General features: G+C 50.8%; 1 protein-coding gene across 2 annotated transcripts; it reads right to left on the bottom strand.

The window, feature by feature from the left end:
- Positions 1-669: 669 nt before the first annotated feature.
- On the bottom strand, positions 670-15,114 carry LOC108921574 (amino-terminal enhancer of split-like). Of its 2 annotated transcripts, none has more exons than XM_018731083.2 (7): positions 14,665-15,114; positions 6,858-6,955; positions 4,553-4,616; positions 3,471-3,515; positions 2,708-2,770; positions 2,537-2,611; positions 670-2,436 (listed from the first exon to the last, which is right to left on the bottom strand). In XM_018731083.2, the coding sequence occupies exons 1-7, from the start codon at positions 14,689-14,691 to the stop codon at positions 2,212-2,214; spliced, it is 597 nt and encodes a 198-aa protein (XP_018586599.1). In that variant the 5' UTR covers positions 14,692-15,114; the 3' UTR covers positions 670-2,211. The 2 variants fall into 2 exon arrangements, with proteins under 2 accessions (XP_018586599.1, XP_018586598.1); XM_018731082.2 differs by having other exon boundaries at positions 670-2,439; positions 14,665-15,113.
- Between the last annotated feature and the right edge of the window lie 1,586 nt (positions 15,115-16,700).

Here is a 16,700-nt window from a genome sequence, read left to right as displayed (position 1 = left end):
TTCACATCGTCTGCTTGTGCACAGATTGAGAGAAAATAACCCACATGATGCGTTTGATATGTTCTGTTAGGAGGGGGTCATATTACACAGTAAAAAAATCTTTACCAGATAAGTCACCTAAAATTAAAATACCAATTATGAAAGGTATTTTTATGCACAAGAAGTTAAATGTTTAACATTTGTAACTAAAATTATTTGTGGCATCTCTTTCAATGTTAATTTCATTGCCACCAACTGCTTGTTCAATGTGGGGTGCAAGAGGTCCAGAGTCTATCCTGGAAACATAGCCTGTAAGACAGGGTACATCCTGGACAGGCATTTTGGAAATCCAGAGATCTTTTGTAATCAGTATTTGCTCTAGTGTGTGTTGCTGGGTGTGCAGATGTATTCTATGAGTATTGTGTTCAAATAACATTACTTTGTTCCCAGAGGACTTAGCAAAAACATACTGGAATATCTTATTAAATATAAAACTAAATGGTATTGTTCCCAGGCTGTTTCAGCACATGGAGTGAAAGTTGAATGCCATGACACAGAAGACTCTTTACGTAAAAGACAGCAGCTGGTAAGTGAATAACTTACACCTTATTTGATTGTGTTCAAAAGAAATTCAGGTAAGTACTTTCACATCATTCTGAAGTAAATATAAGACACTTAAAATGTCTTCCATTGAGTGTTTATTTGTAAGGCACCATAAATACTTCCTTACTGCTGAACTTTTTGTTCATTTATAGTAAATTTTTTTTTAATGACGCTATACTGGATTTCAATAACAACAGATTTTTGCCGAGTACACACTTTAAAGATTTACATACAACACAAAATAATTAAAAATGAACTTTACAAAGCTCAAAGGTTGCAATGTTTGACTTATCATAGATGATGCGCCGTATTTGGGGTGGGAGAGAGGTGCTGTCGTTTCTTACGTGGCACGTACTGCAGTACACAACGCCAAAATCATCCAAGACGGACACAGGAGATGCAGCCTTATACCTACAAAAATGTTTTTAAAAATTATATGTATATTGATATAGGTATATAAATTGGCCTTTCACAAAACACACACATCCCCACACACCATTCACTATGAGGTTTTTTTTTTTTCCATGTCCTGCTGTTCTGTGACATGTGTACATATGCATCTCCCAGCATAACCTGACATGCACAAACACAGGGTCAGGTGTGAAGGACATTGTGAAATGGTTGGTGAACTAATCAGAAGTTGAGTTCTTCCCAGGGGACCCTGCTTCGCTTAGTGCATTTTAAATATACACGGCCCAACACCCTTTTTACCGACAAACCTCAACCCACTCTGCAGTCCACTGGTAAGATGATTTTAAAGTTATTTATACAAATTTAAAAGCGTGACCTCAGCACCTGTTAAACCAAAAAAGGCGGGAAATGTTAGAAGGGCAGCGGCTGCTGTCTGAAGTGCTTACTGCCCTCTACTGGTCCTTGGACACACTGCACCTCTTCATCCTACACTTCCAGGGGTTGAAAAAGAATTTGCTGTTTACACAGTCAGGTGGGGGGTGGGCACTACAGGCTATGACCCACAGTCACAGGGGTACCTGGGGGCTTTTGGCAGTTGCTGTGTTTGTCTTCTCTGTCCAGCTCAAGCCTTACTGTCCTCTTTCCTCACACAAAGCACCACTGTGGCTGAATTTCGACTGCTGGGACTCGCTTCCGCCGTCCAGCTGACCATCCTGCGCACAGGATTGAGGGTCCAACCAACACTGGGGTTGACAGAGTGGTGGGACTGTGGCCACACCGCATCACCCAGCATCTCTTCCTACTTGTGAAGTATTTTTGTACAAAACTAAACCTGAATGGACTCCTCGACAAGTGAGAGGCAACAAAGACACAAACGCTACAGAGGGGAGGTCACAATCACCCTGTTTAAAAAGGGGGGGGGGAAAAAAGTCTCTTCCTTATTCCTAAGGGCCGATGTTATGGAATCTCGGCGCTTCCTGCCTGAGCCGACATGGGTGGTCAGCTTCTGAGCTCCAGGACAACATGGAAAGTCCATGATGAGTGTTTTAGACAGGGAAGAGATGGGATAGTCAGCACCAACATGGATGATGTATTAAGGGGCTCAGACTAGAACCAGGGAGTTAAAGACCAAATGAAACGCAGCACTGGCGTGGCAGAAGGATGATTGCTGAGGAGAGGCGAGGCCAGTAACAGTGAGGGGAGGGTTCAGCTGTGCTACTAGTCAGACTTGTCCCCATCTTCATCGCGATGGTTGTCCCCCCCCTCGCGGGTTGCCTTTTCCTCCTTGGCCAAGTGAGCCTGCGAAGCCAGGATACTGGACAGGGAGAAGAGGCCCGAGCTGGAGGTGACGGTGGGCAGGGTGGGCGGAGTCAGGCCCAGGGGCAGCGGGGTCATAGGCAGTGCTAAGCCCTGGAGCTGGGACAGCTGGTGGGCCTGGAGCTGCTGCTGTGGACAGCATGCATGAAGCATAACTGAAAGTGCATTTAGGTGTGCACATAGACATGTCTGAATACACAGCAAGAATGTGTGAGGAGGAGCCTACCCGAATGATGGAGTTCATCTCTGGGGGGGTGACCTGCTTGGCTCGCTCGATGGCCCCCAGTACCTGCTGCTGGTGCTGAAGAAGTGAGATGGTGTAGCTTTTACCTCACTGTTCACACGAAGTGGTAATGTTGACAATGCAGGAAATGGATGTGCATGTGGCCATTCCTACCTCCTGGGACAGGTATGGCAGCACTTGAGCGCAGATGGCATTCAGTCGTTTCACGATCTCTGCCTGCGGCCACACCAGAGAAAGACACACACACACACCGCCTATTAGTTTCGCTGACCTCAGAGCCCCCAAGCACCTTGTGTAGGAACTGGCTCAGGTTTCACTAATGAGGCTGCTATGTCCAAAAGGGGGGGTAGCTGTCTGAATTCTGTCTCTTGTACACCTACATGTGCAGGCAGCGTATTGGATCGCTTGCTACTAAAACAATAGTTCCACGTTGGTGGGGGAAGAGAATAGGACAGACTAGGAAATCCACTGTAAGAGTGTGTGTGCGCGCCTGTGTGCTGATGCACACACGCCTCAGCCCAGTGAACAGAGGTTACCCACATCAGTTCTCTGGTGCATTCATTACCATGCATCACCATCCGTTTCCTGCCCACCTCCCCCGGCCCCCCCTCCTGCAACCTCATTCTCTGGATTTAATATTTCATAAACGTCAAATAAAAAGGGGTGGTGGGCGGCAGGTGATGGATTGTACACAGGAGGCCGTTGGCGGTTGAGCGTGACTGGGGTTCCGACTCCATGCTCTGCACACTCTCCTCCCTCTTTTCTCACACAAACACACCCCCCCTCAGGCTAAACATTAGGACCCCAAGGAAGACTGGAAACTTCTTCCTACCATCACATGCAGGCATTAAACTGAATCTAAGTATGCCTGTATGTGTGCACATGTGAGGCAGAGTGAGTGACCATCACGTTTTACCTGTTTATGCATTTCAATGTTCAGCCCGTAGGACATCTCGTAATACTGGAGGAAGGAAGGAGAAGGCGATCAGGAGATCCATATTTAGCCCCTTTGAAACAAGAGCGTTGAACCTGCTGCTGTGAGACGGCCCGGAGCAGACACCCCCCACCCCCCCTCCTCTAAAAGCAATTAGGGTGCCCCACGCAGGCTGCCCAGCCACACAGCTGAGTCCTACGGTGAGATTACAGAGCGCAGCTGATGGATGCAGCGGGACGCCGCCCACAGTGGATGAGATTAAAGCAGGAGACAGATCAATTAGAGTGGAACACGAGAGCACTGGAGGGCCCCCGGTTGGACACAATGTGATTAGGCAGGAAGTGGGAGGGGTCGAGGATGTTGTGAAGCAAGAGGAACAACACTGGGGATGTAAATGAATCAGTGGCATCCAGACCATGCAGGCCAGCGAGGACGGACACTAAGTGTCGCGGTGGGGATTCAGCACTATCTGCATGTTGAAAAGAGCTCCAGCCAGTTCCTTTCGTGCCTTTTCTTCTGTAAACAAGGTACAGCCAGGGTGCTGTCTCTCAGTTCAACACATAAGCAGCAGGTGGTGCAACGGTTAGGAAGCTCTTCAGATTGTGGTGAAGCCCTCAAGAGGCGCAGAGCACCACGTGCGTCCCTATGGAGCCGACCACTACGAACTATGTAAATGACTTTGGGGGAAGGCTAACATTAGTGACTAACTGATGTAATGTTGGGTAAGCGCTGACAACTGCCGCAGGGAGACCCTGTAGACCTGGCAGCTTGCGGCAGCACAGTGGAACCCAGCCCCCATCCAGAAACACCCCCTCCCCAACACAAGACGGCTGGAGCTCTGCCAGATGGGCTGCCTTCCGCCCCCTCATTCTGCACACAAAGACGGCCGGCAGCAACAATTAACGAGCAAAATTAAATGTGAAAAATAATTATCCTGCACATCAAGTGAAATGAATGGAATCTGTGAAGGAATGAGAGTTACCATGGTAAAGTGGCAAAAGGAAAAAGATCCCAGAAGCCCACAGAAGTGCGGTGTGGGGGCTCAACCCTACAGGAACACTCACCATGATGTAGTGGCGCTGCATCTCTGACTTCTCACTGGCAAGTTTGTCGCACTCCAGCTTGAGGCTGCAAAGACAGAAAAGGGGTTCGAGTGTCAGTGTGAACATCAACACACCCCCACCACTGTCCTTCAACAACTTACATTAACATTTATTCACTTAGCAGATGCTTTTCGCCAAAGTGACTTCCAGGGGATACTATGTAGTGTTATCAGCCCACACACCTTATTTACCACGGTGACTTACACTGGGTCACTCATCCATACATCAGTGGAACACACAAACTCTCTGTCACTCACTCACTATGGGGGAACCTGAACAGCAGGTCTTTGGACTATGGGAGGAAACCCACACAGACACGGGGAGAACATGCAAACTCCACACAGACTGAGTGGGGATCAAACCCACATCCTCTGATACCACCCAGGTGCTGTGAGATAGCAGCACTACTCACTGTGCCACCGGTGACTTCAGGGTCAACAGCAAACAAAACCACAGTAAACTACGTGGTACACTCCTAACAAAACAACACCACTGTCAGCGAACAGGGCTTTTACAACATCGTTTAGGGAGGTGCAGTTGAGTGGTAACTGATGAACTCAACACATCGTAGTAATGAAGGGCAGCACAGTGGCTCAGCAGGTAGTGCTGGTGGCTCACAGTTCTTCGGTTGGATGTTGGGATATACATTTACTCAGAGTTGTGAGTCTCTAAAGCAACTTAGAACTATTTACAGAGCTGGGTAAATTTACTGGAGCAATTTTAGGGTAAGTACCTTCCTCAAGGGTTCAGCTTTTACAGCTGAAGGTGGGATTTGAACCTGTGGGCTGTAGGCCCAAAGGCTGCAAAGCTAAGCACTTCGCAACCTTTGCGCATAGCTTATTCTGTGCGAGTTCAAATATTCACATGGGTCGGTCCCCCCCCCCCACTGCAGTCCAAAGGTGTGTGCTCTAAACTGCCCTTAATGCGCAAGAGTGATTTCACATTTAGGTCAAAAAGACTACGGTACTTTACCCGAGAAAGCAAACAAGACATTTGTTCTGAGCACAAGGAGAGCAACATGGACGACGTGAAACAAAAGCTGGGGTTCGACACACAGGGTTCCTAAGCCATCAGCCTACTGAGACTCCCTCTCTGCCTGCCGCATGTGTGAGAGAGACCAAGAGGAGTGTATGAGTGTGCGCCCCACACCTCCACCTTTCAGACAGCCTGTCGCTTCCACTTTGCCTAATCCCTCTCCTGCAGTTCCAACTACAACAACATGCACAGGGTTGCCGTGACAACGGTCCTCTCCCTCCTGCCACCCTCGGTGACAGCAGACTAAGTGGTGGCTGCTGGGCCTCGGTGTTCCTCAGTGACACCGATGGAGTTGCAGTCGCTGTCCTTCCAGCCGTTCAACATGCTGCCTGCCAGCAAAACACTGATTTATGTATCACTATATTTGTTTAGAGGGGGTGCGGTGGCACAGTGGGTTGGACCACAGTCCTGCTCTCCGGTGGGTCTGGGGTTCGAGTCCCGCTTGGGGTGCCTGGAGACGGACTGGCGTCCCGTCCTGGGTGTGTCCCCTCCCCCTCCGGCCTTACGCCCTGTGTTACCGGGTTGGCTCCGGTTCCCCATGACCCCGTATGGGACAAGTGGTTCTGAAAATGTGTGTGTGTGTGTGTGTGTGTGTGTGTGTGTGTGTGTGTGTGTGTGTGTGTGTATATATATTTGTTTATTCCTGCATGCGACACTGCGAGGGAGAGGTGGGCACTGCGGTCATACCGCAATGCTTCCGAACGCTTCCTCTCGAAACGAGCACTGACCGTCTTCTCCAGGTTCAGCCCTGGTTGAGATCTTTAAAGATTTCGAGCAGAATTTCACATCTTTCCTGAACTGGACACCTGTGGAGTGCGTAGCAGGACGAGGACAGTGTGGGATTGACCGTACGAGACAGTCTTATTTTAAAAATGTGCTGTTCTTTCTATGCTCTGTGTGTGTGTGTGTTCACGTGCCTGCGATGGCTGCAAGAGGGAAGGAGAGGACGCCTCCATGCTGCCACATACCTCTCCATGCAGGACACGCTATGATTGTGATGTGCTACAAGTCTCCTTACTGCTCATCACAGCAGAGTCGCATCTGTGCGCACTCCCAGCATCCTTAGCGCCCTGCCGAGCTACGCGCACGGCTCTCGCTCGCCCACGGCAGCGAGCTGAATATTTACCACGTCCACTTCTGGCAAGCGGAGGGTGACTTAATGGACTTAATGGCCCTGGGCAGCGGTAACCATGGAGGCCAACCGTTCACCCTCATGACAGCAGCGGTTTACCTGTGGTACTGCGCTTGGAGGAACTGGAACTCATCTTTAATACGGTCGCAAGAGTCGGACGTCGTGAACTTCAGCTGTTGTGATGACTGGGACGAAGTCTGCATGAAAACAAATTTAATTTAATTAAAATCACCAGAAGTACAGTCGAAAACTAAAAAGTGGCTCTGCGTTTCCCTCCATTGTACAGGTGGTCCCTGATTTACGATGGTTTGACTTATGATTTCTCCTGACTTTACAACGGCCAGCTGGCAATAGACATTCAGTAGAATCCGTATTTCGAATTTTGATTTTTTGCCAGGCAAGCGATACGTGGTACGATACTCTCTCGTGATGCTGGGCAGTGGTAGCGATCCGCATCTCCCAGTCTGTCATGCAGAGGTGTGTATTAAATGCACTTTGGACTTATGATGGGTTTCGTGGAACGTAACCCCATCGGACTTGGGGACCACCTGTATTATTATTCATTCATCTCATGCTTTTCTTTACCATGAGAAGTTTGCACACAGGTTCTCACAGTTACCGTATCAATGTAGGGTAAGTTCCTTAATCATGGGTACAAAAGCAGAAGGTAGGATTCAAACCCAGGTCCTGGCACTGGAAGCTTCTAAGCAATGCTCCACCTCATGTTCATCTCTCTGTATATTAGTGACCCAGGTGACACTGGTTGTTTGGTGCCACATGTTTACAGGCACATGGGACTTGTACCATCACCACCAATATTCTCTATGATCTTCAACCCATCACCACCGATCAGCTTAATCGCTTTAAAAATACAGAAAATAATATGAGCAGCTGTGGAACCTGAACCCTGGAAACCCACAATATACAGACACCCCAAATACGAATATCCCAAAAACCAAGAGACTTTGCCCAGGTTCTTCTGACTGTGACTTGTGGGAATTTGCCAGAAATAACCGAAAACAGCCGAACTCATTACAAGTCAAAGGAAAATTCACTTACGCTTTTAAAACATTTACATCTGACAGCTGTGAAATGATTGTGGGATCAAACAAAATTGACCTGTCATTTCCCCCCAAAAAAGTTCCTGTTAAATATTTTTAAAGTGGTGCATCAAGTATTCATGTTTCCTTTTAGGAGACACACGGCTCGTCCCCAGAGAGAAAGATCTTTCCGCTCAAAAGCTGCTTAATGCGAGCGGCGTTCGGAACGCGGTCGGAGCACTATTCTCCCGCAATAATGGCTGCTGCCAATTACCATGGTATAAAAGGTTCAGGGAACCCTGTCAGTAAGGTGTGCTAACACACAGCGTTCCGCATGGGTTTAACGGACGCGGATCCCACACATGAACGTGCTTGAAAACCAAGCGTGAAGGATTGGCGCTCAACCGCTCTGTAGCATCTCGAACATTACAGAAATGCACGTGCGGTCGTAAGGACCTCATCTGTAAAGTGTCACAGGCGAGACCTTCACAGGCAGCAGCAACTGGATGGGGACCTCAAATGGTCCCCAGTGCACCGTAAACTTACACCAGCACCAGAACATACATGGGACGCGTCCCGCTGGAGACAGCGATGCGCTCCAGAGCAAACTGGCTCCTCGTGTCAAGAACGGTCCAGTTCCACCTTTTTACAGATACAAACATTTTGCAGTTTATTTTTAATGGCATTTTCTTCACATTTCTCTTCTGCTTGTAGCACAGCGACTGACCTGCGTTTATGCAGCTGGCTGATTGAGTGCCCTTTGCTGCGGCCTAACAGAAGAGGAGTGTGTGCGACCGCCTCGATTCGACTCGCTTCCTCCGTTTACAGCTTCGCGCTGGTGCTCGGTATCGACGCGAGGAGCACTGCACATGTTTACATGATCAACCCATCAGTGAAAGCGCTTAAGCCACAAAAACATGGAGGGATCTCTGTATTAGTTACCAAGCTTCTATTAATTCTGTGTTACTGCATTCAACACATCCACATCATCATCATCATCTCCATACAAATGCAGATGTTTTATCTATTCACCCCACTCCTTCACATTATCATCTGCTTAGCAAATGGCTCCATCCAATGGGGTTTCAAACCTGCGCCGCTTTTCATACTCGAACGCAGGGGGCGAGTCCCAGTCCGCCTTTGTCAGCGGGCACAAAACCCTCCTCCTGCCTGCAATTTCCATACAGGCCGGAAAATCAACATGGCGGCACACGAAAAGGTCGGTCCCGTAGCGGCAGGCGAACATCTCTGAAAGACCTTCACCTCTTTTCCGCGCTCGACTTTTGTCCGCGGAGAAAAACACGGGGGCTGGACGTCTAACACTTTCCTGAATGACGCTCCCACCAGAGGAGTCTGGGAAGTGAGGGGGGGGGGGGGGGGGGGACACACTTTCCAGGCAATATATGAATCATTGGAACTCCTTTGTGCTTCTGACAGTGTTTACATATTCATTTACATACTATACATGCATATGCATAAACCACATTTGCATATTTGCAAAGTACGCAAATAACCCTGCATACAAACCAACAACGCTGAGGAACTCTAGGGAGCTTCAACAATACGTTCGAGGTACAGCAGACCATCGCCGTAGGGAGCCACTCTTTCAGGAGGGAAACGAGAGAAATTTGACAGCTGTTTGAACACAACATCTCAGCTGAAGGACAAATGTTCTTCACTTACCGTCACAGTTGTGGTTACTTTTTTTTTAACCGCATAATGCCAGGTGAAATGCTGCTGCAAAGTGTCGTTGGTCTCCGAAATGGCTTTTGATGAAATAGCACCGCACCCCCCACTGCGTTCTGCCCCCCTCCCCCCCACGGAGGAACTCAGCCAATCAGAAAAAATGCAGGGGGGAGCTGCTGCACCACAGCAGCACCTCTAGGTGGCGGTGAGACACGCAGGGAAACGGCGGGAAGCCGCCATCGTTTGCGCTGCCCGCCGTCTTGGCGAAAAGCAGGAGAAACACGCTGCCCATCACGCTCGGAATTGACCAGCAGGCGTAAACGGCACAGGGTGATGGTCCGGTTTGGGGGCAGAACTGGACTGCTGGACCCCCCAACCCAACCACACCGGGACTGGCTGACCGCAGCCATCCATCACGGCCAGAAGACAGAGCGGGGCAGTGGGTGATGTGTGTGTGTGTGGGGGGGGATTACTCCAACTGATGTGAAGTTCAGCTCCAGAAATGATGTAAAGTTCCTCTCACTCACTCACACACACAGAATGAGCATCATTCATTATTGCTGCTGTGTGTCAGTGTCTTCATTCTGACAGCAAGGCTGGACAGACAGGGCAGCTCTACCCTGTGGAGGATGGGGGGGGGGGAGGAGCCCGAGACAACCTGTCCCAGTCAGACAAGACGCACGGAAACAGTCTGTGTGAAGCTCAGCCAAAGAGAAGCAAGTTCCCTGTTTCCACAGCTGTATTGAGCCAGGACAGAACCGACCTGGCGGGGGGAGGGGGGGAGCTAGGCTGTGTATGTGTGGGTGTATAATAACTTAATAATTGAACTTCTTTCTTTAACTACCTCCACCCAATGATATTCAATTCATTCAACTGCTTTCTGAAGATTCCCTACACTCAGAGAGTGTGTGTGTGTGTGTGTGTGTGTGGGGGGGCTAGCAGGAGAGAAGAAGCAACACACAGATCCTCTGTTTCATGCTGCCCAAAATCACTTAGCATCCCTGCTGCTGCCGAAAAAAAGGAGCAGGAAAAAAAAAAGAAAAAAAAAAAAAGAAAAAAAAAAATCAATATCACCTGTGACCTTGGCACCCTCCTCCCTGTGGGGGCGGAGCTTACAGAGCAGCGCAATTGTGATGCTAATGAGTGCCGGTGGCCCTGACGACCCAGACATCTGCTGGGCTGCGTGTCAAGCCCCTCATTCAATTTGTTCCGCAGGAACAAAAGGCGGATAAGACCCCAGAGGCCAGGGGCGTGTGTGCGCGCGCAATTACAGCTCAAGCCAAGTGTGTGTGTGTGTGTACAAGTATGTGGCATCACTGCAGAAATGTGTGGTGCTTAGAACTGGAAAGGCAACATCATGTGAAGCAAAAACACTGGCACATTCACTCTGCTGTTTTCATAGACACACACACACACAAACAGATGCAAAACCGTCAGAGATGGTTGGTCCAAAAAAAAGAAAAGACCGATAAGAACTTTGGGTGGACAAAGCAGGCAGGGGAGGGGGGTCCTGTGCACAGAGCAGTTTGTTTAGTGAGAGAGAGGGGCTGGGTTGTGGGGGGGGGGGGGGGGGGGGATTAACCTCTCCTCAGCTGGGGGCCGTCCTCTTAATTCAAGTGGGTTTAATGAGGTCCCCGCCTACCTCCCCCCTCCTTCGCGTTGGAAGTCAATAAAGACTGACAAGCACACAAGTGAGCGCGAGTGTGCGTGTGGCCTGCTAGAGTCACGCCACGCGGACGCAAAGCCGCAGCGCACAAGGGTGGGGCCACGTTGAGGACCCCTCCCAGCACAACCACGGGCAATGGTCAGCGATGTTCTCCCTCATTTCCCCCTCCCACTCCGCAAGCTGTTTACGCGCACGTTGCCACGGCAACCGTATCCAGGCAAAGCACCGCGGCCGAGGTGAGCCGTCCGGTTCGGGGCCGAGACGTTTCGGAAACCCTCTCGGTCACGCGCCCCGGACTCCCGGTTCGCTGGGGGGGCGGGGGCTGCTGACAGGCTGGACGATCTGCTCTGTGGTACCGCGGTACAGAGCAGTAATCCGCCGCCACGACTCATTAGCGCAAACAAACAGCATAAGGGCGCTCAATTGGATTAGAGCACGCAGGGGGCCGGGGGAGCAGTTGCAGGAATGCGCAGCACAGCACCCACACACACCGCCTATAGCTGCTGCCCTGCATTCAAAGGGCCTGGGTTCGAATCCCACCTCCTGCTGCAGCACCCTTGATGGAAGCTCTCATTCTTGAATTGATACAGTAAAAATTACCCTGCCATCTAAATGGGTAAATCAGTGTAAATACCTTAGCGTACAAAATTCACAGTGAGTCACCCAGGAGAAAAGTCTCAGATATGTGTATGAATAATAAGTGAGAAGGAGGAGGAAAGTGAGGACTGAACGGGGGGAGATGAGGTCTGGATCACACCTCCATGTGGAAACGCTGCGGTGTAACAGCGACCGTCCCAGCAGCCCTGACCGTCAGCAGCACTTGCGGTTTCAGGATTCATGTCGATACTGAAACAGCATAGCGCTCAGAGCTGCTGCCTTTGAATGCTAAGGTTGTGGGTTCGAATCCCACCTCCATCTGTAGTATCTCTGAGTAAAGTTACCCAGCTGTACAAATGTGTAAGTGACTAAGTAAAGCAACATTAATTGCTTTGGAGAAAAGCTAAATTAATACATATAATTGATCAGTCTTTTGTCTCCTGGTGGACAGGAGGCTCAAAGGACTCAGGAAAATACAGGTGGGACAATGTTCACGACTCGTCACCATGTGAGGAGCGCCACCAACCCTCGAAACGTCGGGTCGACAAATATCCGGGAGGGACGTGCAAAGCGGTCGGATCCCTGACTCGTTAGTGTCTCCGATGGGCCGTGAAGCGGGACGGGAGGGGAAATCGATTTCTGCGGCGGCTCACGGGTGGGGTGGGGGGTGCTGGGCGTACCAGTGTCTGCAGACCCTACCAAACAGCCGCGTCCTTCTCGGCCCGGAAGGTGCGAATGTGCGCCTCGTCGTTTAACCCCTATTATAAAGCAAAGTGCTAAAACGGTCCCGTTTTGCACTGACTCCGCCCCCGCAAGCTGCCCGTTCCTCGAGGTTACCGGCCCACACACATCGGCGGGACTCGACCGCAGGCGCAAACAATCTCTAACACGATCCAGACATGAGCCGAGCCGCCGAGATCAACGAGGCTTCTAGCACCGGCGCCGCTCCGGCGACCGACTGACCGCACGCGACCCGCGACCACGGACCGCTTCTCCGCGGAACAGCAGCCATCTGTGCCGATTCACTTCGCGGCAGAGGACGCAGACAGGTCGGGAGACTTGGGTTTGAACACAAACCGCAATCTGAACGCGACCGCATCCGAGCAACACAACGGCGGCGTCGTGGCACAGCGGTCGAGAAAAAGGAACGGTCGAGCGGAAGCCGCGTAACGGAGAAGCCAGTTGGGTTCGACCTGGAGACCGTGACCAGGTGCTGCTCCTCAGGTGATCGGAGACTCGCTCATTTGCATACAGAACCGGGATCATCGGAGGTGCTAAAAATAAACTTGTGCTGCGTAGAGGATTTGACGCGCTGCACACGCAGCTGTGACACACACTTCAAATGACCGAGATGTCAATAGAGTCCATGACCCCCCCCCCATAAAATTTCCTCTGAAAATCTCAGGGTTACTACTTCAGCTCTGTGGACACAAAGTCTCCATATTTCGTTTCAAAAGAACACACACACACCGTCCTGCAGCCCCTCCTCCGCTGTGACACATTATAGGAAACAGGAAGTAGCGTCAGCGACCTCCAGGTTATTGCTTTACGAAATATTTCACAGACAGGCCACGTAAAAATGTCAGTTCAAGAAAGAAGAACGGGCCACGGCCCTCGGCTGCCGCCCGGTAACCGAACGCGTCCGGCGTCGTCGTCCCCGGTGCCGACCGCGGGGTCCGTTCGGTCACGGGAGACGCACCTCGACCGGGACGGACTGACGAAAGCCAGCGGTCGCCTCGCGTCGCGGTCAACCTTCGGTCGCGGTCACCCAACAGCGACGTGGGGACAAACGTGCGGGGGCCACTTGGAACGAAAGGGTGTCTGCGTCACGAAGCCTCGAACCTCCGACACTCTTCACAGCAGCGACGACAACAACTTGCGTGGACGTGGGACTAAGGCTCAGGGCGTACGAACTAGCAACGAACGCTTCAACCCCAATTCACCATGTTCTACCACACAGTGTCCAACACCAGTCCCTCCACACACTAACCCCACCTTGTCCTGCTGTACCCTGAAGTAACAGTAAAATTACCCTGCTGAGCGAAAAGGTCGATCTGGAACGCGGTTCTTGTGAAACGCTGAGCAGTGATACAACGGTCGTGGAACTGGGACCGAACGAACGAATGCTGCGGGGGGGACCGGCTGCCCGCTGCTCCTCCACAAACGAGTAGAAACAGAGTAAAAGTCACCCGTTCCCGGTGCAGTGGTGGGGAGGTTGCGGTCACACCACGGTCCAAACGGCAGGCCGACGGCACTGGGCCCAAGTGCACAGTAAAACAGCGCGCTGTCGCTGTGTGGTACAGCGTGGTACAGCGTGGTACACGAGGAGGACCGTGGGTGAGGAGTTAACCCTGTAAAGTCTGGCGAAGAGGCTCCAACAGGAGGCGCCCTGGGAGGGGGGGGCTCTTTGTCTTCAGTCTGCGCTTTTTACTATGTTTCACCATGTTTCACTTGCACTCTGCGGCCCCAGCGGCAGAAACACCCGGACCACCTGTCCGGACCTGTGACGTTCGAATATTGATCGCTATTGGTCACTAATACTGACCCATATGGCGATCGATCGACCGAACTGATCACTATTGATCCGGACGGGGCTCGATTGGGTCCGATCAGCGCCTCGGGAAGGAAGGGCGGCAGCGGGCGGACAAAAACACACACGTGCGCGCGCGAACTCGACGGCTCACAAAAAAACAGACAAACCGCGAGGAAAAAAAAACAGTCGCCAACACACACACTTGCCCTCCCGTTTCTTCTCAATCGCGAAGCGAGCGCTAAAAGGCCCGCAGAGCGCGAGACAGCGAGGCGCGCGCCGGACGAGGGGACGGAAAGGGGGGAGGGGGGGAGTCGGCGCGCGCCGCCGGCCAGTTGAGCCGCGAACGCACAGCAATCTCTCTCACACACACACACACTCTCTTACCGAGTGCCTGGATTGTGGAAACATCATGTCAGGTCCCGCTTCGCTCCGGACCGGATGCGACACGAAACGGAGCGACTTGTTCAGTTTCTCTCCTTTTACACGCGAATTTCTCCTTTGTTCGTCCGCGCGAGACTCTCCTTCCCTCACCGCCGTCTTATTTCATCGGTCGCGTTCCTGCCCACGGCCGTGGGGGGCCGCTCGCTGCGCGCGCTCTGCCCGTGGCGTGACGGTCCAGCGGCGAGCGTGTGTGTGTGTGTGTGTGTGTGTGTGTGTGTGTGTGTGGGCCGTGGCGCGACGCGGCGCGTGTAGAAAACCCCGCACACGAACACAGGAACCCGGAGCAGCGACACCGAGAGACGGGCGCGCGCGCGCCCTGCGTCTGCGCGCTCGGAAACCCGCCCTTTTTCTCGGGTCCTGTGCGGGGACGCGCGCCGGGGAGGCCCTTTAACATGTCACATGTACAGCAGCTCCGAGGGGGAGGGGGGAGGGAGGGAGGAAGGAAGTGAGAAAGGGGCTCCACACCTCCCCCCAGCGGCCGTCCGGGGAACTGCCGCAGCACAGCGGTGTATAGCGCTGTTATAGTATAGTGTGTGAGTGACAAGAGTGTGTGTGTGTATATGTTCCACTGATGTATGGATGAGTGACCCCTTGTAAGTAGTGTATCTAGCATTGTAAGTCACCCTGGTGAATAAGGTGTGTGAGCTCATAACACTACATAGAGTTCACTGGAAGTCGCTTAATTTGAAGAAAAGTGTCTGATAAATAAATAAATCATTTATTAAATGTAACTGTCCACCGCGCCTCCTCCACACAACTAACCCCGTTGGCGGAACCGTCTTTGCTACATTTGCTTGGCGGGAAACAGCAGAAACATTCGAGCCGCCGCAGTTAACGGCGCAACCGGTCTCAGCCCATGAGCTGCCGAATGGTGGTGCGCGAGTTGGTCGAGACACTTTTCAGGCTTCTGAGGATCATAAACTGCGCAGAAGTCAACGCCCGGATCTCCCACTGCAGCGTCATGTGTTGTGCAGCGTAACGTGAAGCCTCATCCCCCCCGAGGGAAAAAAAAAAAAAAAAAGGTGCACAAGTAACACCGAACCACGGCTGAATAAATCGCACAGTACAAATGTGACACTTCGCTGCCCCCTGGTGGTCGAAGCGGGTTTTACAGTCGCGCTTCCGACGCGCCGTTCAGGGAAACGCAGAGATTCACGTTTCCTGTGGACCGCAGCTCACTTTGGGCTCAAATTTACTGCTAAAGCTGCAGTTCGGGCCAAGACTGGACGCAGATCAACCTTCAGAAACACCCATTTCTGTCCACTCCGTCCGAGGTCAAAGCACATGGAGACAGTGACGTATAGGAACGAGTTTTATTCCAATTTAAAACAGATACTTTAATCTTTCTTTAGGAGAAGGCTATGAAAATCAATTCATGTTTCAATGAGGTTCAGGCAACAGTGGTTGAAATGAAACAAATACAAAAGAGAAATGGCTAAAAATACTGTAAATCAATAACAAATGACCCTATTCTGAAGGGTTTTGCATTAATACATAATCTGACACCCCGTCCCCAAACCCAGAAACAAACATCACATGCAATTAAAATGACAGTTCTTTAAAAACAGCAGTTTTATCTCCATTAAACCTTAAATACAGAATAAAATCCTTTCTGCTCAAGAATGTTATATCACATATGTAGTGTTTCAAATCGATTTTTTAAAAAGTGGACCATAAAATACATCGGTCCTTAGATGGTTCTCCACAACATTGGCACTTGTAAAGAGTCTGGCTCTACAAAGAAAAGGGATTGGCACACTCATTATAGTACATCATTTACATTTGGTATACTTAAACATTAGAGAAAAAAAAACAAACAAAAAAAAAAATGTACACCACTACACAAACTATCCTGTCCAATTTAAAAATAAAAAAAATTAGGTGGTCCTAAATACAATAGTGTTCAGATAACATGTCAGCGTTAAAAAAGTTTGATTAAATATAGGTTCACCCAACAGCTCCCTGTGGGTCTCAAGTAG

The sequence above is a fragment of the Scleropages formosus genome, chromosome 25 (assembly GCF_900964775.1).
Source record: "Scleropages formosus chromosome 25, fSclFor1.1, whole genome shotgun sequence".
Taxonomy (NCBI): Eukaryota; Metazoa; Chordata; class Actinopteri; order Osteoglossiformes; family Osteoglossidae; genus Scleropages; species Scleropages formosus.
This window is presented reverse-complemented; position numbering and strand designations above follow the sequence as displayed.

Bases quoted from the DNA above. Each gene is read 5' to 3' on its own strand.
- LOC108921574 (XM_018731082.2), bottom strand. From the start codon at position 14,691: ATGATGTTTCCACAATCCAGGCACTCG. The intron at 6,956-14,664 runs GTAAGAGAGTGT...GTTTTCATGCAG, and splicing joins TTCCACAATCCAGGCACTCG to ACTTCGTCCCAGTCATCACA. The intron at 3,516-4,552 runs GTGAGTGTTCCT...TCCTTCCTCCAG, and splicing joins TGCAGCGCCACTACATCATG to TATTACGAGATGTCCTACGG.